The 21,584-nt window shown below is 38.8% G+C and overlaps 1 protein-coding gene across 1 annotated transcript in view; it reads left to right on the top strand.

Moving 5' to 3' along the window:
* Window positions 1–21,584, top strand: part of PKHD1 (PKHD1 ciliary IPT domain containing fibrocystin/polyductin) — a 239,843-nt gene that overhangs the window by 160,779 nt on the left and 57,480 nt on the right. Inside the window, 5 exon segments of the mRNA XM_088540100.1 lie at window positions 1,205–1,359; window positions 3,256–3,408; window positions 3,797–4,675; window positions 7,428–7,596; window positions 10,007–10,167. Of these exon segments, the coding sequence (XP_088396226.1) occupies window positions 1,205–1,359; window positions 3,256–3,408; window positions 3,797–4,675; window positions 7,428–7,596; window positions 10,007–10,167 (1,517 nt within the window).

Raw genomic sequence — 21,584 nt, 5'->3', positions numbered from 1 at the left:
ACTGGCCTGCTGCCCAAATGTTTTATATGAAATATCACAAGGTGTTAAGATACAAGTATTTGGAGTGCATTCATCCACATTAAATAGTGAAACAACAATGGTTTCCGTTGTTAATAAAAAAAAGAGAAAGAAAAAAAATATTTAAAGATTTCTTTCTAGATGTACAAATAACCAGATGAGAGTTAATGTGGCTAGACACACGAATTAGGCAAATAAGCACTAGAATATGAAAGCTAAAGGAAATGTCTTTTTTATTATTATTATTGATTGAGAGAAGCTGTTGTATCTTTCTAAGTGTCCTGAGTTGTGTTTCAATTTTACAACATGAATCAGCAAATGAGTCAGAGAAGGACTGGTGCTTTAGAATTGCTTATTTACGTAAGGGAACAGACTGTGAGCATCTAAATTAGTATTAGTATTTCAGCAGATCAGGTCATCGACTCAGATGGTGTCTCATACAATTTGTGTGAACCTACAGTTCCCTCTTACAAGATTTTGAATTTCAAGAGCCATGGGAAGCAAGTTTGATGCTTTTGCAAAAGATGAATTATTATAGGATTGTATAACTGGGCCTACACTTAAGGTTTAGCTCCTAATGTGGCTGCATGTGACGTGTCAAAGTCCCAAACATATGCCACAAGCTGACTCATTCTCTGAATTTGTTCAATGATCTACCCTCTACTGACAGTATCATGAGCTATAGCAGAAGCTTAGATGTGAAGTGCACACGTGCACATGGACACCTACATTTGCTGAGAAGTCCAGAGTTGGCTTTCACTTTCCAGAAAATAAATCAATTGTCTAAAGGAAGGGTATTGATTTAGTTTTATAGATATAGGTGTCTAATGTTGGGTGAATTGGAGCATCTGAGGCATTCATCACACACTGGCAAATATGATATAATATCTACAAAAATGTGGACCTTTTAGAGCAGTAGTTGGAACCGAATAGGATGTTCCCAGCATCTAAAATGGCATGATATGCCCTTGTTGGAGAAATCGCTTGATTCACAATGAATTTCATCCTGTCTATTCTAGACATCTGTTTTTGATTGCAGTAAACCCTAAGGGATTTTTCCTAGAGGATACCCTGCAGCTTCTTTTTAGATCTGCCTTGGCAAGATTATAATTTTCTTTTGAGGAAACCTGTGAGCATAATTCTCTCATAATGTAATGGCATCAAATTTAATATCTGGTCTTTGCAGGATTTTGCTGCAGGATGAAGTGGACTGGAATTATGGTGGGCATATTGTGATCAGCTCTTCCTCTTATGAAGCCCATCAAGCTGAAGTAGTTACACTTAAAGAAGTAAATGGCCATAGCATTAGGATTCATGAACGCCTTCTCCACAGGCATATTGGTAAGAAATGTCTTGCCATCTGAGAACATTTTCTTCTGAATTCTTTATTCTTTGTTTTTTTGTATTGACCTTCCATTTGGTTGCTTTGCATTGACTAATCTTGGGGTATCTCCCCAACTTTATTTCTTTCTCTGTAAGTTTTTTCTTGTTTTGCGTTGTTTGAAATTTCACAAATAGGTGATTTTAACACTAAATTCTAGGAAAAAAATAATTTTCTGTCTTTTCATATGTATGATTACAACTGGGTAACATAGAAAACAATTGAAATTTTAACATAGTTTCTAAATGCAGACTTTAGGTCAATTTCTGTAGTGTGCCAAAAGGGATGAAAATTTTACAAAACTTTTTTTGAATTTCAGAAAAGGAAACTTTCATGAAATTTCAAAGGAAAAATTGTGACCAACTCTGTAGTATGAAACTGGTGTATTTGTAATATAATGCATACCTGAAAATAGAATATGTATATAATGTACACAGAGAGGCACCTCTATCTCTTAATCTGCTAAGCTTTATTTCCTATACAGGTTACATGAGATCTGTATTTAAGTGTAAGAAGAGATGCACTATTGATATTTTATTTAATTTTATTATTATAAATAAGAGAAATCTATCTCCATTTCTGTATCAAGAAAAAAAAAATTATCAGTGATTCAAATTCCAAGTCTCTAAAGGATTTTTCTTATGAGTGATCATCTTTTTTCCCTCAGCTTTTATTCAAACTGCTAGCCACAAAAGTTAGTGTGGCAAGTGAATATGAGATATGAGTGTTTTCCATGTTTATCTATGCTACTAAACTAAACATCTCTTGGAACTGAGTCCTGCTCTGCAGTCATTCATAGTGTCAAATTGGCGGCAGCCCTCCTGGCATGTATCCTCCTTTTGGTATGACAGTTTCCACTTTTTCCAAATAATGTAGCTCAAGGGATACCATAAGCTAGGTTTCATTTCCAGTGGTTAGGGCAGATCCTTCTCTCTTTTCTTTTTCTTTTATTTTCTTTTTTTTTTCTTTCCTTTTTTTTTTTTTTTTTTTGAGGAAGGGAAAGGGATTGAAGAGATCTGCCAATTAACCTTGAACCCAGAACACTTCTACCTCTCTTCTGGTAGCCAATATAGATGTAGTCAGTGTACCCTGAGATTAACTGCTTACATACATACATACAGCAGTTGTAAGGCATAGCTGAGAAGAAAAGATGACTGACTGATGGAGGAAATAAGAACTGCCTAAATATTTGGATTCAGAATAATACATATTGCTCACTTGTATTTCATCTCATCCTAAAGTAGATGTTCAAAATAGATGATGAAGTGCACTTGAGAATTGCTTATTGCTCTCCGTTATACATCAAAAACAGTTTGAATAACTAGATCAGATCTGTACATGTCGAAAGTTATCAGAGATAAATTCTAAGCTGCACAGATGCTGCCCTGATCCTTGCAAAAGTTCCATTTACAAAGATTTTGTTTTAAAAAATACCTGAAATTGAATCTCTATAGAAATTTTTTTTTCAGCAATTAAATTGGTTGTAACAAAAAACTCATGGAGATCAACTCTGTAGTATGTACCAAAGCTTGCACATATAGCTTATGAAAATGAAATGTGAATCTATTCATTGGTTTGGCATCTGCACACTGTAGGGGATAGATTTAGCACCTTTTATTTTGTGAAGAACAAAATATATTGGTAAAATCTAAGCTCCTGGTGAATATTTGATGGACAGGTGGCCTTTATATTTTTGTGTTGATGCATGTAGACTATGCTGGAGGAAAAACATACCTGAATGTCAGTGCGGATTCTGCAGAGACGTTATGCACCAGCTGTCAAGTCAATGTCCCCAGAAGCACTGGTTTATAGATATGATAGACGTTTATCACCTTTTCTCTCTTGAAACTCCCCAGGGTGTTCCCATGACACAGAAGATGGTAGAAAAATCCCTTTGGCTGCAGAGGTTGGCCTCCTAACACGCAACGTGCAGATCAAGTCTGATATGGCTTGTGCTGGGAGGATGCTGGTGGGACGTTTTAGAGATTCCAGCGGAACAGAGTTTGAAGGTACTTGAGACTTACCTATCCTGGTAGGGCCAGTCCACTTCTGTCTAGAACAGGACTCTACCAACAGCAGATGTATCCATCTGTATGTCTTATACGATTCTCAACAAGCTACAACTGTGCAGCACGTATGAAATACTCACAATGTTACAAAAATAACATTGGAATTCAGGAATTCAGGAATGCTCATTGGAACATTCAAGAATTGTTATCTTTTTTTCTTTTTACCATAACTTTAGATTCATTTATGAAAATAAATGGCCATTAATGGCAAAGCATTCACAAAGACTTTCTGCTGTTATGTGTTTGTGTTGTATCTAAGTAAGTGTCACTTGATCAGCTCTCAGGTAATATTGCGAGCTTCCATCTCATTCAAAGTATCTCTTTGCAGGTGTCCTCCAACTCTTAAATACTGAATTTTTGAACTTTGGGCCTCCACAGCTATCTGCTGTCGAATTCAGGAATGTAACCCAAGGATCACTGATGGTCTCATCAAGCATTCATGGTAGCTGTGGGGGTGGCATTAAAGCAGTCATGAGCAATGGGATCTTGTTGCATGAGAACATGGTGTTCAACACATTTGGACCTGGCATCGATCTGGAAGGGCAAAATCATTCTCTCATCAGAAACCTTGTCATTCTGAGCAGGCAGCCAGAAGGGTTATTAAACTGGGTTGCTGGCATTAAGGTCAACCTTGTCATTGGTGTCTCCCTTCATGGCAATGTTGTGGCAGGATCTGAACGCATTGCCTTTCATATCAGGGGGCAAGAGTGCTTGCTTGATGGAGATTATTGCAGTGAAAATGTGGCCCATTCAAGTCTCCATGGCGTTCATCTATACAGAGGAGATGGATTTCAGACCTGCACTAAAATCACAGGATTTCTATCCTACAAGAATTATGACTATGGCATCATGTTGCACCTTGGAAGCAGTGTCATTGTGGACAATGTGGTGCTGGTGGACAACAAGGTTGGTCTCCTACCAGCAGTGTACTGTCTATATGCTGAGCAGTGCCACACAGGGAGAAGATACATAGAACTTAGGAACTCTGTCATTGTTGCAACAAGCTCAACTTTTGACTGCATCAAGGACAGGATCAAACCTCTCTCTGCTGACCTGACTTCTGGGGACCGACCACCATCCTATCCCCGCAGGGGCCGTGTTGGGATCCTGTGGCCTACATTTACCACTACGTTCAGTCAAAGACCAGATGACCCGTGGCACAAAACTGGGCATTGTCGGAACGTATTGGGACTCATGAAGTTAAAAGGTTGGTCTTTCATTCCCAGCAGGTTGTACCTTGAATAATAACAGTTTTCCAATAAACCTGAAGCTTTTAGCTTCCACAATGGATGTGGTGGGGAGATCCCAGAACCAACGAAATCAAAAACAGAATTCTTCTTCAGTTTAATTTGTTTAAAAACTTAGTATTTTTTTTCCTTCCTGGTCTGACTCCAATGTAATTGTCACATGCTCTCTTGTACCTTTTCCCTCAAACACCTCTTGTTTTCTGTACGATTATTTTTTTCTCATTTCATTAATTTATCTCAGGTACTTCTCTCTCTAGCTAAATAAATGTACCAAGTTTAGGGAGGGAATACACTCTTTGTATAGAATTTGTTCAGGGAATAATGCCTATAGCTGCATAGAAATAGATAGTCATGGTTTTTATTGTAAAAATTAAAAAGGTGGTAAGTTTAAGGTGGTAAAGGAGGGGCATAAGTAAGTTTTGTATCCTGAGTCTTTGATTTCAGTTCAATTTACAGTTCCCAGAATAATATTTGAATGATACTAGACCTATATAGATGGTTCTCATGGTAGGATCTAAATGCCTCATAGTTTTCATGTCTTTATAACTCACTGTGGCTCGCTGTTGTGAGAAACTGCATTATCTCTTTTCTTCTGAAGAATAAAGGAGGCAGAGAAGACAAATGGACTAGTTCAGGGCAGGATGGAAAACTTGTGCAAAGTATGGATTTGAATTTAGACCTCTCAACTCACTCTGAAAAAAAAGCCTTTTCCCCTTATTCTGTTTACTTTCAGGTCAGGATTGACGTTTGCTCAGTGTAGCTTTGCACATCCTTTAAAATTCCTTTGAAAAGAAGAGCAAAATACATAATTATAGTACACTTGGAAGGTAGCATGGTACAGGATGGTATCTGAGCTGGAATTGGGAACCTGTAGGTGTGATGGGGAAAGTAAGAAGCTGCTTGCTACTGTCTGACTGTTGGATCACAGCTTGTTCCAATGAAGACAGCAGGCTCATTTAAATAAACAAACAAATAAATAATAATAATAATGTACCTGTGTAATGCTGAGAAAGAGTAATGTTCAGATAATCAAGTATGGCATCTTCACTGAATTGACGAACATCTCTAGTTGTAGAGGGTATAACGAGAAGCTAGGGGAGGAGGATTGGCCTCCTCTGCTCCAGCCTACCAAAGAATCCAAGCTGTATCCTGAAATACTGAGGTTTAGAGCTGAAATGACTTCAGTGGTTCACACCGTTCCAAAGAAAACTTCTTTTTTGTTTAACATGATGTGCACTTCTGTCTGCAGAACTTGGCACCTGTCAGCCTCATCTCCTCTCAGGCTGTGCTTTAAGGTCTGAATTTGTTCAGTGCCTCCATTTGTTCAGTCATTCGTACATTCATATTTAAATCAGTATCCTTCCCTTCCAAGTGCTGGTATTTCTCTTTAGCAATATTGTAATGCATGAACTTTATATTTTAGCTTTGTTATCAAAGCACTGAAGCCTGTAAACAATAAATCTGTACAAAATCCCTTGGGGTTGGTAGCTTTAATTCCTTGATCTGAAAGAGTTTGGAATTTCTTGGAGAGCGCACCCTGTATTCTCAGGATTCATATTATGAGGAGTTATTCCAATCCCTCTCCATGCCATGCACCACAAAGGACTAACACAGGGCTCTAAACAGGGACTATTTGCCATAGTTTGCACATCCCCCAGATCTGACTCCCTGCCAAAGATATTCTAGAATAGTTTATTTAAAAACAGTAATTCACTCTGTTCCTGCTCTAAGTGTCAATGTATAAATAGGTCCTTCATTTATATAATTTGTTAGTTAATGTACCCTTGTGAGACGATCACTCTGTTGCAATATGAGAGGTATTGTGATTATTCAACATGCTGAGCAATGTTTTAAAATCTCTGTATCCACTCAAATCCAGCCAGAGCACCAGGAAATACTTTTCATACATACCAATTCCTCTAAACAAATCTAAATTTTGAAGTGTGGTTCCTCACAGACATTAATAACTCTGCAGATCTTCAAGATAATCTAGGAATGAAGAGAATTCAGAGGGACTGTCGGAGAAACCAGTTTCTGGAATGGATTGAATCGTGATGACAACCCAAAACATAACACAGTAAAAGACCACTGACAAGTCAACACAGATGATGCATAAGGCAATATATATACATGAAATACAGAAGTAGTAAATTTAATCCTTACAGACCTCCCAGAAATAAATCAAATCTTTTACAAAGTCCTAGTCTGAAATTCTGACAATTCCGTTATAATAGCCAGTCTATTAGATACAACATTTCCTAAATTTCAGAGACAAAGTCCCAAGGAGAAAATAGCCTTGTTACATATATATACATATTGGAACTGTGCAGGCAGTGCTTACAGCCAAGTATGTGTCACTAGACACACCTCATTTTGTATTAACATATGGCAAGTGGATATACCATCAATGGCAGCTTGTCTTTAAACTGGTGGTAATTGATTCCAATGAAAATCCATTAGTTCCTCTTGCTTGTGTTTCCTTCTCACTGATTAACATGTCCTTTGATTGCATTTCCTATGGGCATGGTTTGGTTTATGCCAACTTAAGATATAACTTCTGCTATAAAGCATTCCAAAGAAAACTGAAAGTCTATGACCAATGCAATGTCTGTTTAAAAATGATTTATATGTATATATGAGGGCAATTTAACATAGCACAGAGCTTTTCTCACTCTGATTCTTTCCTGTTTGTTATTCTTTAATCTTTGACAGAAGTCACCTTTACGGGTTTTATAAAGAGCTGCTATAGTGAAGACAGAGATGTCTGCATCATGTCCAGCGCTGACCAGGTAGACGTCATGCCTCTTATCACAGCAGAGAGATCAAGGATGTTACAAGTCAATGAGAAGGACAAGTTCTACTTTGATCAGCCACCAGAAAGGTAATATAGTCCATTTTTTAGTTTTTTTTTTTTTTTTTTTCCAATTATTTATGCTAAGAAATAAATGCTCCAGTTTTGTGAGATGTTTTGGTTTAAATCATGTTTCTTTCTTTATTGTCAGATAGTATAAGCAATTATTTAGCGGGGATATCTAGCTACAGAGCAGTCTCATCTTTCTGTCTGTCTCTGTTCTTGTACGGCTCCTGTCTGGCAAAAAAAAAAGGACAAACCAAAACCTCAATCAAGCAAAGAAGCAAAAAAGCCTGAATACAAGGGAAAATAAATAAATAAAACCCAACACCTCAAACCTCTGTTGGTTTATGGCAATATTTAAAGAGTTGATATTCAAATAATTTAGTCAAGGTGTATCTCTATGCCAATCATCTTGGGAGCGACCCTTTTATTAACATTTGTGTAGCAAAATAAGACTCACATGTCCTATTTCTTAAGGCTCTGTCCTGAGCATCTCTGATTTCTCAGCCTCGGGCTTCAAAAAAGTGTCAGGATCTGCAGCAGAAAACCCTGGGTTAGTGTCCTCTTGCTCTGGGAAGCAGAGCTTGATTTTTGCTTGTGAGATCACATCAGGAATGTTGATCAGTACCAGGCAGGCTGTGAGATGTCAAATGAGTGCCAGGATTGCTCATGCCCAGGGAGAATATTGGCTGCGTGTGGAGGAACGTGGAGCAGGAAGGGAGGGAGCTTCATCTGCAACCTTCACTCAGTGCTGGTTGCAGCAGTTCAGACACTGGAAACCACATGCCAATTTATTTATTACAACTGGTGAACACAATATAGGAGCTATGTCACGAAAGCCTTGAAGTAGCAAAAATATCTAGCATGGACTCCACTTGCCAGTCAAAAATAATTGGAGGTGTCCCACTCTGCTATGTTTGAAGCCCCTCCAGCTTTCTGCCAGAACTTTTATTTTATTCTGTATTTTTGCTTTTTTGCTCTGGGCATTCGTTTGCGTGTAGATTTCTGAGACCTGTCCAGCTTGTCAGCTCCCATTATGTTTCACTCTTGTATCCATCCCATGATATTATGCTATTAGTGAGCTGCTGAATATATAGTCCACTGCAAGAGCTGGTGATTTTCAGACACGATGAATGCACGTGGATTACTGAATTCATTCTCAGTAGTGTGCTAGACCTCAGGTAGACCTCTGAGGGACATTTTAATGCTTCTCATGCATTATCTGCATGTATTTATTTAACTCACCTTTTAACTGCTGTGTTGATCCATGCTGTGGCCTCATTGCTCTGCTTCAGCATCCTGAAGGAATATCTTGATGGATATCTCCTGTCAAGAAGAAGGTGGGGATTTCTTTGAAGCAGGAGGTAAAAGAGAAACATCAGGGAATATGGCAGGAGCTTGAAGTGTTTTGCTTGTCCCTCTGGTGGACCTAACCAACAGAAATGATGAATCTTTTGATATCCTCAGGAACTGAACTAACTCTTAAAGACTTACAAGAACTGTCTTTACTGTCCACCTCTTTTGAGCTGTACTGACTGCATTTGCCCACTTGCTTCTCTGATATTAGCAGAGATCTCTGCCTGTATCAGTTGAACTCACTGAAAACATCAATTAAGTTTTTTTTCCAACTTGAGTTCAAGGAATTCTAATTTCCTTCAAGACTTAGAGAGTATCCTTGCAGCAATTTAAATATGTTTGCAAGGACTGCGCTGGAATACAAATTATTATATTACATTTTGTAATTGTAGGTCAGACTTGTAGTTTAATATGGAAATACCAATTAATACTTTTTTTTCATTCTGTTTGGACTAAAAGTATTTTTTTAACTTGTTACTCTTATTTTTGAAGTATGGTTTATTTCTATTCTTAGAAGCTGAACTTGCTTAGAAAAAAAAAAGAGAAAATAGCTAATCATTAGTTGGGAAACCATAGTGGGTGGACTAATCACTTATTATCAGATTTTTGTGACCTGGTGATGAAACCCTGTCTCAAACATAGCTTTCAGGTAAGATACATCTGCACTTACCTTTAAGATAAAGGTAAGATAAAGGATATGACCTGGGCAGTCATAGTCCCCTGTTAGCACTGGCTACTGCAGCAGAGACATTCCTGGACACATAGCATGGTAGCAATCAGCTGCACATTTCTGCTCTGTCCAGTAGCTACATAGCTTGATTTACTGCAGGTCGAGAATTAATGGCACGTGAATACTGAGGATTTCCTCACCGAAATTCCTTGAATAAGGAAATCCACAAGTGAACCAGAGATATTTAAAATGCAACTGTACAGTTGGCTGTAAGGGCCATGTTAACAAATATCAAAACCTTGCTTGTATATGTAAAAGCGTTTGCTGCTAGTGTACATAACTTCCAAGCAACAGCACAACGATTTCATTTGCTGTCTTCCTCAAAATGACATTACCTCTCCCGCTTCCCAGTGCACGTACATCTGAGGACATCTCAGTCCCTGAGAAGAGATGCAAAAGTTCCAGAAAGGCCCTTTTCAAGGATTTGGATGGAGGTATCCTGGACCTAGAACCACCTGCTTCCGTTTTCCCCAAGACAGAATCTGAATGGACACAGTTCTACCTGCAAGCTGGTAAGTTCCTGTGCTGTCTAGAGTTCTTGCAAAGCTGTTTGTGATACACTTGAACAACAAGACCTGGGTGCAATCCCAGGCTTTGGCTGAGACCAAGATGGAATTTGGGGTGATCATAGTCCTAGCTTGTATGAGACCTTTCCAGGGCGGAGTTAGCGAGATGCACTGCAGAAGTTTGTTTCCTTTTTTTTTTCTTCCTTTTTTTTTTTTTTTTTTTTTGCATAATCATATCATCTGGCCATCCTTATCCCTTTTATGGTTTAATTTATTGTTTTAAGACCAGATCAGAATGTACCTGCCCTTTGCAAAGTCCTCTGAGAGCCCAGGGTAAGACATGTCACCCAACTGCTAGGTAAGGGTGAAATAATAACAATCATTGGCCTGGTAAAGATTTTTATTTGTATCCCACTGCGGAGATAATCAAGCTGAATCCCCACTCTGGAAGCCTGAAGAACGCCTTCTCTGGTTTAAAAAGACCCATTTGGCTCTGTAAGCACTTTCTGAAAGTTCACACAGCAAGGCTCCGTTCTCCTCCTGATTACAACGCTGCTCTGTGATTCCAAATAAACTCCTTAATTACAATTAGCGTTTCCTGAGCCTGCTGCTGACGGAGGCCACTTTTCCAAACAGCAGCATCATTTGTGACTCCAGCAGTATGGGAGACTGAAGGAAGGGACTGTAATTAATCCCGCTTCCCATCCTGCTCTAAAACTGATTAAACGCAAGAACTTTAATCTTTAAACAAAATGTCTAATGTGTACCCAGGAAAAGCTTTTCCTCTAAGGATCCCTCTCTAACTGGCTGCTTAGAGGGCTGATTAATATGTTGTCTAGGCACAAACACACTACTTTTTACTCTACCTTTTTCACCCTAGTTGTGAATTGCATATCAGTACTGATATCTTGGTAGTATTACCACTTAGCACTTGCATATAAATGCATGCATACTTGTGCACAAGGAATCTGGACTTTATTTTGGTTCATATGGGGTTTTTTTTTGCATGCCCTGGCACCTACTCATAATGAATGCCAGGAATCCCCACCATCTAAACTGCACTGACAGTACAACCTGCACTCCACAGGGTTTATCTTCTTGTGTAATAGAGGCAACAGCATATGGTAAATGCTGCCTGCCTCCCAGGCTATAACAAAATTGCAGTGTTTTCTTCTTACTGCCCAAATATGAATGGGGATTTTTTTTCTCCCTCTCTTCCCATTTCTGCATTTATTTCCCACATATTTCTCATCCTGACCTGCTGTTCCATTTAGTTCAAGGTGGGTGTTTGAAAAGGCACAGCTTGATGCTAACAGGAATTCCTGGTTGTCTCCTTCCCTTCTCTCCCCCTGCTCCTTCACCCTCCTGAAAGTTGTAACACTGAATATTTTGCACAGTGAAATGCAGGTGCCTGCACTGCAGAATGAGGGGAAAAAAAATAAATAAAAGATCTTTCATGTTCACACAGGACTTCGGTGGGGCCAAATTCTCCCTTGATGTAGCATTACTTCCAGGTGATGCCAATGAATAGAATTTGGCCCTCAGAAATTTATCTTGCCTGAAACCAGATGATAAGTTGATACTTACATCATCGGGGTGGTCATCATGCTCTCTCTGAACCCCCATCTGCAGAGTTAGCTGGTTCCTTGTTGCACCTGAGTCCAGTCTCCTTCACGGATGCTTCACAAGAGCACTGCAACACCGTGCCTAGTGCTGTGCTACCTTTAATAAAGCCCCAAAGAGGAGATAATTTTTCAAGTAATTATGCAACATCCTTGCCACTTTCAGAGTTTAGGGACTTGTACTTCCCCCAGCTCAGTGACTCTTCCTTTCCTCATCCTTGTAATTGTTGGCCCTTGGCTAGATATCTGCTTCCCACAAGGCAAATTAAGGGGAAAACACTCCATATCCTTCAACTGTAGGTTTTCTAGGTATGTGGGCTGAGCTCACCATGACTGGGGCAGAGTGGGTCACCCCGCACAAGATTAATGTTCATGAATCCATATGATGCCTTTAATTCAACATGCAATTAATGCATAGAATGCATATTAGACACATACATGTGTGTGTGTGCATGTGTGCATGGGTCTGTGTGTGTCTCTGTAGCACAGACCAAGGTGGGACCACGTGGTTTCCTGCAGTTGCAAACAGCCATATTATATATATTATATATATTTATATATATATTTATATATTTTATATAATATATATTATATATATTTAATCATGTACCATTTTTTAAAAAATCCATTCATTTTCCTGTTTGTCTACTCTTTTACCTGCTCTACTAGCTGTTTGAGTCATCGACAGAACCTTTTTACTGTGCCTTTCTGTAGAAGTTGATTTGTGCACAGAGTTCAGGGAAAAAAAAAAAAAAAGAGGGAGGGAAGAGATCCAAGATTTTTATTAAAGTTATTTATGTTAAAGTAATCAGGAACAACAACAGAAAAATGGTTTTGAGTCAAACAAAACATTTTTTTTTTATCTAAGGGTTCTTTTGGCTGTTTTTATCCTCCTTTCTTTTAAATAATGCTGCAAAAGTTTAGGATTAAATATTTTCCAACAAAATCCCCTAAATCATTTATAACGAACTTTCACAGTATCATTTTTTGCAATACCCAAAACAAGTTAATGAGTTTGACATAAATTTGCAATTATTTTAATCTCTCTGAGCTGCCATTTTTGGATGGGAAAGTGTTTTTCTCACAAACCTCTTGCTCATCTCTATACCAAACTTCTTACAAAAGAGCTTGGAGCCAGGCCTTGAGCACTACATGGTACAATAATACAAGAAATACAATCACAAGCTGTACAGAGGAATTAGCTGTGAATATGAGTGGGTCTAGTTGAAGAATTATGGATAAAGTTTATGTTTTCAGGTGTTTACTCTGTCTAGGTTATAGCCCTTGCCATGTCACAGAAAGCATATTCAACCATTGCTCTGTAGTTAAATTTCTAACTATTTCCTGACTATCTATAAAATTTATATGGACGTGATCATCAAAGTGTGCAAGTGCCTGGTAACAACAGTTCCCAGAGATGTTGAATTTTGTCATCTTCCCATGGGGGAAATATGGCTGAGGACCAGAGACTGATGGAAGATCTGATCAGTACCTCAAGGGAGGCAGTGAGGAGGATGGTGCTGGCCTCTTTTCACTGGTGGCCACCGACAGAACTAGAGGTAATGGCCACAAACTGAAGCACCAAAAGTTCCACATGAACTTAAGGAAATTTTTTTTTAACAGTGAGGGTGCCAGAGCACTGGAACAGGCTGCCCAGAGCGGTTGTGGAGTCTCCTTCTCTGGAGATCTTCAAACCCGCTTGGACGCAGTCCTGTGCCACGTGCTCTAGGTGACCCTGCGTGTGCAGGGGGGTTGGACTAGATGATCTCTAGAGGTCCCTTCCAACCTTAAGCATTCTATGATTCTATGATTCATTTGAGACCCCTTCCATTGCCTCCAGTGTCCTCCCTGGTGAACAGAGACCTGTTAGGTGAAGTGAAGCATCCTCTGCAAGGCGTCTTTGCAAAATGAGTGGGGAACAGGATGTCTGGGCAACCAGGGAAGGCAGAGAAAGAAAAGAAACACCCTTCCCCAGGGATTCACAGAGGCATTTCAGCCTCGGTGCTCTCATTGCCTGTGAGTCCTGAGTAAGTCTTCGTCTTTGTCTTCGTCTAAGGCCATTGCTTGTGGACAGCTCTATTTTCCTGTCTCCCTGCAGACAAACTCTAGACATGCTTAGGCTGAATAAGCTAATCTGAATATAAAGATGCTATCCCTGTAGGTGGCCTGATTTAGTGATGAGGTGGCTAAGGAAAACAGAAAACGAGTATATATTTGCTCAAGTGGCTTCCTAGCTAGAGGGGAAAAATATTCTCTCTTTCCAAGCAATTATTGGCCCCCAAAATTACAGCTTGCTACATGGACCTTTAATCTCAGCAGATATTTATAGTAAAACACTAGACCTGGAGGATTCCAAGTGCCAGGGTATTAAAGCATGCAGGCAGGCTGGTGTCCCAGAAAATATTGCATTCTTCAGGATATGTGCATTTGACTCTCTGCATTCATCCAGTGAGGGATCCAGCCCTGAGTGATCTTATATCAATCCAAAAGTCAGTCCTTCCTGTTCTTATTCTTTCTCTTTAGCACGTCCACAAATTTAGCCAGAAGAATAATCTTCCAATGGCTAAGGAAATCATTATTTCTTATTTATAATTCAGAGCTCTCAAAATATCTTTCTGATGGGTTTGTATAGAGATGGAGAAAGACCCTTAAGGTTGCATATACTATTTTACAATAATTTAACTGTTTAAGCCTCTGTTCTACATACTCTTACTCATCAGAGTAACTCAGATTTATTGAAGGATTATCAGGTCTATGGCGTTTAGCCATTATGCAACTTTTTCTTCTTGTTATTAATAAGCACTGCACCTATTTCCTGTGAATAATTGTGTTTCTTATACTAGTAAAACCTGTCATCACCTTGTAAATTCCCCAGATACAGTAGAAGCATCAATGAAGTTTAGATTTGGAGTATCCTCATGGGGTGGACGTATATTTTGATGCCGGTTTCCCAGTCAAAGAACAGAATTTGTGACTTGTCCAAGGTTGGTTACTGAATTAAGGCATGTACCTCCCAAACCCCTTCAAAAAAAAAAATGTCTGGAGCATATTTCAGGATTTTATTGAATACGTGAAACTGACTTCTATTTTAAACCAAAAAAAACATCCCAAGGATTTATCATTATTTAAAAAGCTGAAGAGTTGTTTTATGGGAAAAAAATCCACTTTAGTAGAAATCTATTGATGAGAGGATTAAGGCTTTGTGGGTGATTGATCTTTTAATCCGAATAACAGGTATCTAAACCTATGTTTTCCTGTGGTGCTTCCAATCCAGATAGATTTAAAAGTGTGAAATTCCTACAAATGTCTTCCTTGCTTCCAGGAAATTAAAAAAAGCATGTTTTCTAGATCAAAATCAGGTAGGAATTACATATCTAAATGCTTATCTGAAACTAACTAGTACCGACTAACACCCAGTCCTGTTTATTGTTTATATAGCATAAGCTGTCCAAGAGATTGCATAGGACAAAGGTTAAATGGCTGAATACATAGAGGTTTACTAGGTTTCATTAAAAATTAGATAAAAACGTAAATCTTAGATTAAATGTAAACAGGCTAGAATTATACGGGACGTGGATCAAGGACTTTGGTAGAACTTCTTTCTTCTGTTAGTTTTGAGTATTGAAAGCAATTCTGAAATAGTAGTAGGGACAGCATACCATTTTGACACACTGGCTGACAATATAATTTGAGGCTGAAGCTGTGTGAAAATTTTCCATTTTATAGAAATATATATGTATGTGTGTGCATGTGTGTGTATAGATATATTTTTAATATTGCAGGGATCATGATTAGCTATACCTTCTATAATATACCTGCTATGCATAATCATGTTTGAGAAGATAATGAAGGTTTGCTTGATTGGCAAGGAGGGAAATGGCTGCAGTATTTGCCTAAAACGAGTGTTGTTTTCCACTGAAGCTTTTTGTTGTTGTTCACAGATAGAAATTTTCTTTTTCTACGATAAATGGCCCATGCAAAATGGGTTGAAAATGACAGTGGAGGCAATTAAAACTGCTGTTACCAAGTTATCGTTTTATAAAAAAAAAACAAACTAATATAACATAATCATAAAATGCTTTTGATTTTTACTTAATTTTTGTGAAAAGACATCCCTAATGAAGATCTCGGCATAGCTGAAGCTGAGAACATAGTTGAGAGGTGCATTTGCTCCTCTGGGGAGAACAAGGTTGTGTTTGGCTGAAGTAAGCCGAGGCAAAATAAATCACTCTTGTACATATCATAACTACTTGGTATGAGTAGTCTCAGGTATGACACAACTGCATCTACTGAGCTAGAGGATCAGCTCTGCTCACTGTGGACAAGCTCATACTGAAATTCAGATGTGCTGACTGGGGTAATAAACCCATGAAAAAGATGGATTCTTGCTTTGATGTGGCCTTGTTTCCATTACTACATATTTCTGTGCTAGAGTCTCTAGTCTCTGCCTACAGCTGCACAAGTGCATAAGCTGGTCAAAAATTGTCTTCTGTGTTCCCATGGAGAGACTCAAATGCTTTTCTTATGGTAAATCCAAAAAAAACTTGGTCCAAATTCATCCATCTTGCATGTTTATTACTGAAAATGAAATTTACCATTTTCTATTACCATTTCTACTTCTTGTTTTAGAAAGTCTTCAGTTACTTTCCAAAAGATATACACCAATGCTCAGCTACATAAAATATAAAATATATATACATATATCACAAAAAATTAAATTATGAAGAAATGAATGCAAGATCAGGTCCCTAGTAATGGACAAATGACAATAATATTGTCCCTTTGGATGACAGTCCATTTGGGAAAGGTGGCAGCTAATAGTGTGAGTTTACACTTACAATCAGAAATTCCTGTCCCCTTCTTTTAGTGTGAACCACTGAAGTCAAAACACTGGGTTTGTCATTTTCAAAAATAAACTCCTATGTTTAAGGAACTATTTAGGAAAATGTCTTCATTTTTAGAGTATATGAAATTATGGAGAGTCCATTTGTTTCCCTGTGAGCCAACAAATAGCTCAGTGACCCTAAACTCCAATTTACCTCCATTTAGGGGTCTAGTTATAGATTTAATATCCACCTGTCTTCTCCCTTGGTCACAAGTGTTGTCCTAAGTCTGACCATAAGCTTTTTTATCCTTGACAAAGGATAAAAATGGTGAGGCTACTCTTGCATGTCAGTAAGAAGAAGAAAAAAAAAAAGGGCTGAAATTTTAGAAATGATAATTTTAGATGTTGGGGAGGGTAATGTTGTAAGTAGGATAGTGGAGCACTGAAAAGATTGTCTAAAAGTGGGCTGTAGAGTCCATATCAGGAGAGGCCATATAAACCTTCGGATGATACAGGTCTTGATCAGGGGAGTAACCTTGAATATCCCTTTCTGGACCTATTTTCAAAATTTTGTTAGGATGCTTAATGGTCTGCAGGAACCTTTTGAGATCTGACAGTGATTTATTGGTCCAAAAAACCAAAGTGATGTAATGGAAAGTTCTGGTAATTAGGACTTTCTAAATACTGCTGATGAAGACAAAGAGAAACTAATAGGTAGGTAATTAGTGCAGAGAGAGTTTCACAACCTACGTGCTTGGTTCCTCTCAGCCAATTTGCTTTCCTTGTGCAATCCTAATGCACTGGAATGACTGTGAAATATATTTAATTGTAGAGATTTGTCCCATGGAAAATGATGCACTTGGCTTGAGCACCAAGGAGTCAAAAATGAGGCAAATTCCCAGCTTAGGATCTCTGGAGACATCTCTTCCTAGGTCTTGGTGGCTCAGACATCATGCTTTTCCTCATGGGGCACTTCTCCCTTCTCCTTTTTGATTTCTATGTCAGAGGTGCCTGCAGATCTGAGCCAGTAGCTGGGCTTTATTACTAGTAGGTACTGTACAAAATGGCACCTTTTGGAAAAAAATAAAGCTGCTAACATTAATAGTCAATCCAGATGGCTGCAGGACAAACAGAGGAAAGTGTAGGGGAAGTGGACTGTCCCAAAGTAAGTTGGGGACAGAGTTTAAGACATCAGTCTACATCATACAGCCTCTTCAGGCTTAACAGCAGTTACTTTGAAGCAGAGTAGCTGCCTGTGTTCATGCAATTAAAAAAGAAATGTGATTTGCATCCTGAAAGGATAACTATGTTCTTTTCCTTAGATCCTAGGAGCGTATCTATAACCCAGCCAAACTGCTGAGTGCTACTTTGCAGAGCTTTACAGGGGAAGCACTGCATTTTGCAACAATTAATTTTGCAGAGGAAGCAGCCTGTTTAAAGACGCCTGCAGCAGTCACTAAAATATGTGTTGTTTTTCAAGGCCACCAGACACACAGTTGGCTAGGTTGGCTAATAAACAAAACAACAATGCAAAAACCCAGCCTCTTGGGGTTTGCAGGAAGAAGGGATGAGAAATAAAATGAATAATGCTTACCTGCCAGGGGTGGGTGAGGATTGTAATTGTTTAGCCCCCAGCAGATCCCTGCAAGGGTTAAAAATGACAAAGATATTAGTTGGTGACTGCTAAGATTGTTGGTTTGAAGCTCTGGGCAAAACACAGACTGTTATTTACCGGACTTGGTCGATTTACTTCTTAATGCAATAATGACCTGTGAAATGAAACGTGAGCTAGACAATTGTTCCTCATTGTTTCCAGTAAAACATCCTTTCATACCCCATTAAACCACCATTAATTCCATATGAAAGAGAAGCAGGCACAAACACCAAGGGATATCTCTTTTTTCCCTCTCTTTCTCTCTTTATGGGTCTAATCTGAACTATGGTTATGCTATGGATAGCAAAACAGCTTTCTTACCAATTTTAGAAGGCATTCGGCAGGTGGCAGGGGACGTATCTCTAAAGGAGCACCAGGGAGACCTGCAGGATCTTTGGAAGAAATTGATAGCCTCTGGATTAAGGTCTAGATTTTTGGAGGAGATCACCATGCAAATCTGTAGTACAGCAAATCCGGCCAATTTTGTGGTGTGAATAAGCACGCTCCTTTCCTTTTCTTCAAGACTGTCTCCTTAAAGTGTGAGATTTATGCAATCACTATGTATGTACATATGCCACACAGTAATTTTTTCCACTTGTTAATTTCTAACTTATTTTCATTTTTACTCCAAAGTAGTAGAGGGAGAAGTTCTCAAGGATAAAGCATTCCTACTGGGTAAAAAATGGGGGCTGAGAAGTGAAGGGAGACTCTACTAGTGGTTCCCCCAAAGTGTTCCGTGAGCAGATTCCCTGTTAAACACTAAGAAATGCGCTGTGGAGAGAAACTCTATTTTGGGGTCCCAACTAAAGGAAAAGCTTTGACTGGAGCTTGCACGTTGGTAGAAGACAGGGAATGTAACCACCAAGCCATCATAAAGCACTGGTTCCACCACTCCTGAAACTCATTTTTCCCTTTAACTCTGGATTCTCCTCTACTCTAGCGTATTGTTGAGTAAGTGCAAAAATATGACCATGTAAAACTTGAACAGTGGAGGTTTTCAGATTCTATCTGAAAATCAAATTGAGAAAACTCAAGATTTTCTTGTCTTCCTAATCAAAGCTATAAATAAAGAGAAAAATAGTGAGCTGTGTGGACGATGACATATAATTTTTATTTTCTTCTGGAATACATTAATAAATGAAAACAAGCATAAACTGCATTCCTACTAGAGTTTATAGAGTTTTTTTTCATTGAAACACTTAAAATGTTTCAGCAAAAATAATATTGTTTTTCTTTGTTTCTATCTCTGTGCGTGTATGTGTGTGTGTGCGTTTGTGAAAACCTGGATTTAGTCAAAACCCAGTTTTCCTTCAATAACAACATAGAAATGCAACTTCCACTGTATATTTTCAGCCAGCTGTAATCACTGTGTATAATTCAGAAATATTGCATGCCGTATTCTCCCTCATTCATGACGACATAAATCTGATAGAGCCTCAATCTATCCAGAATTATAAAACTGTAATTAAAACATTTTTGAGCATGAAATGTTGCTGGAAAAACAATATCTCTGTGTGTGAGAGACTGACTGATTTATATTTCCTCATGAAAATGGGTGAGGAGACACTTTAAAACATTACTATCTTTCATCAATTAGCAGGAAGAATGGCCAAATATTTCCAGAAAGTGTTACTGGATATTTTCTGTACTTTTGTGTGTGACTGTCTTGTTACAAACTTGATCTTTCTTATTCTTTCCCACTGAACTCGGTGGAGAATTTCATTTGAGCAGAGTAGGACTGAGTAACTGGATGCCATAAATCTGTTCCTTGTACTCCAAAAAGACCTGATGAGGTGTATAGCTTGTTGACCAGGCTTGGATGGGATCTTGTATTGGGGATATCTGTTGCCATAAGGACCTTGCTAATGTTTATTTCACACAAAATGTTGATAAAAATCTCCTAATCCCAATGCATCTGCATGTGGAGGGATGTATGACATGATGTACAAACATAGGAGATATCTTCAAAGGGATAGGGACATCTCTGAAGAAATCTAGCACGAGAAAATCTCCTCACCCTAGGTTAATGTATTCATATTGGTGAGAATCCTAAACCAGGACCCCAACCTGAATGCATCATGTTGTTCATCCCATCTAACCCATCCAAGATCTCTGGTGCAGTTCTGCTTCCACAGATCAGGACCTCTGTTCTCCTCTGTATCACAGAACCTGCAAATTCTTCCTGTCTCCAAACCGAAATTTCACACTCTATGTCAATTCCTTCCTTTTTTCTACAATGTACCTCATCGTCTGCAAACCAAGAGTTTTAATCCAAATTTCTCTACAGAATTCCAAAACAGCAACCAAACTGTCTCCTTGCCTCACCTGAAACCTAGATCCTGAAACTTAATGAGTTCCTTGGCAGGTGCAGTCCCACCTAAGACAAGGACACAGAATCACAGAATCATGGAATGGTTGAGGTTGGAAGGGACCTCTAGAGATCATCTAGTCCAAAGCCCTGCTCCAGCAGGGACACGCAGAGCACGTGGCACAGGGTGGCATCCAGGTGGGTTTTGAAGATCTCCAGAGAAGAAGCCTCCACAACCTCTCTGGGCAGCCTTTTCGAAGGCTCTGTCAGCCTCACAGGAAAGAAGTTCTTCCTCATATGGAGATGGAACTTCCTGGGTTTTAATTTATACCCATTAACTTTTGTCCTATCACTGGCCATCATGGAGAATAGTTTGGCCCCATCCTCTTTACATTCTTCCCTCAGGTATTTGTACATGTTGATCAGATTCCTCTCTCAATCTTCTCTTCTCCAGACTAAACAGGCCCAGCTCGCTTAGCCTTTTCTCATAAAATAGATGTTCAAGTCCCTTAATCATCTTTGTCGCTCTACGATGGTCCCCTCTCTAGAAGTTCCACATCTTTCTTGTGCTGAGAGAATCAATAGCATGGATCAATGAATCCATAGCTTTTACCCAAGGGTACCATTGAATTTCTTGCAAGCCACAGTTTGATAATCTGCATTCTAACATATTCCATCATCATGCCTGTTTTTTTTTCAGTTACTCCTAGTTTCAGTTTTCTAGTTTCAGTTACAGGTTTCTCCTGCCAAGAGAGGTTGTGGAGTCTCCTTCTCTGGAGATCTTCAAACCTGCTTGGATGCAGTCCTGTGCCACGTGCTCTAGGTGACCCTGCGTATGCAGGGGGGTTGGACTAGATGATCTCTAGAGGTCCCTTCCAACCTTAATGATTCTATTATTCTATTCTATAATTCTATTTTATGTTTCATTTTAATTTTTGTTTGATTAATACTGTATCCTTTTATGCTATTTGCTACATTTGATGCTTTCCTTTTCCCATGCCAGAATTATGCCCG

This window comes from Tinamus guttatus, unplaced genomic scaffold (assembly GCF_059628265.1).
Source record: "Tinamus guttatus ecotype Peru unplaced genomic scaffold, ASM5962826v1 Tinamus_guttatus_pri_ptg000055l, whole genome shotgun sequence".
In the NCBI taxonomy this organism is placed as follows: Eukaryota; Metazoa; Chordata; class Aves; order Tinamiformes; family Tinamidae; genus Tinamus; species Tinamus guttatus.
Note: the sequence above shows the minus strand (reverse complement) of the source record. Positions and strands in the feature narration are given on the sequence as shown.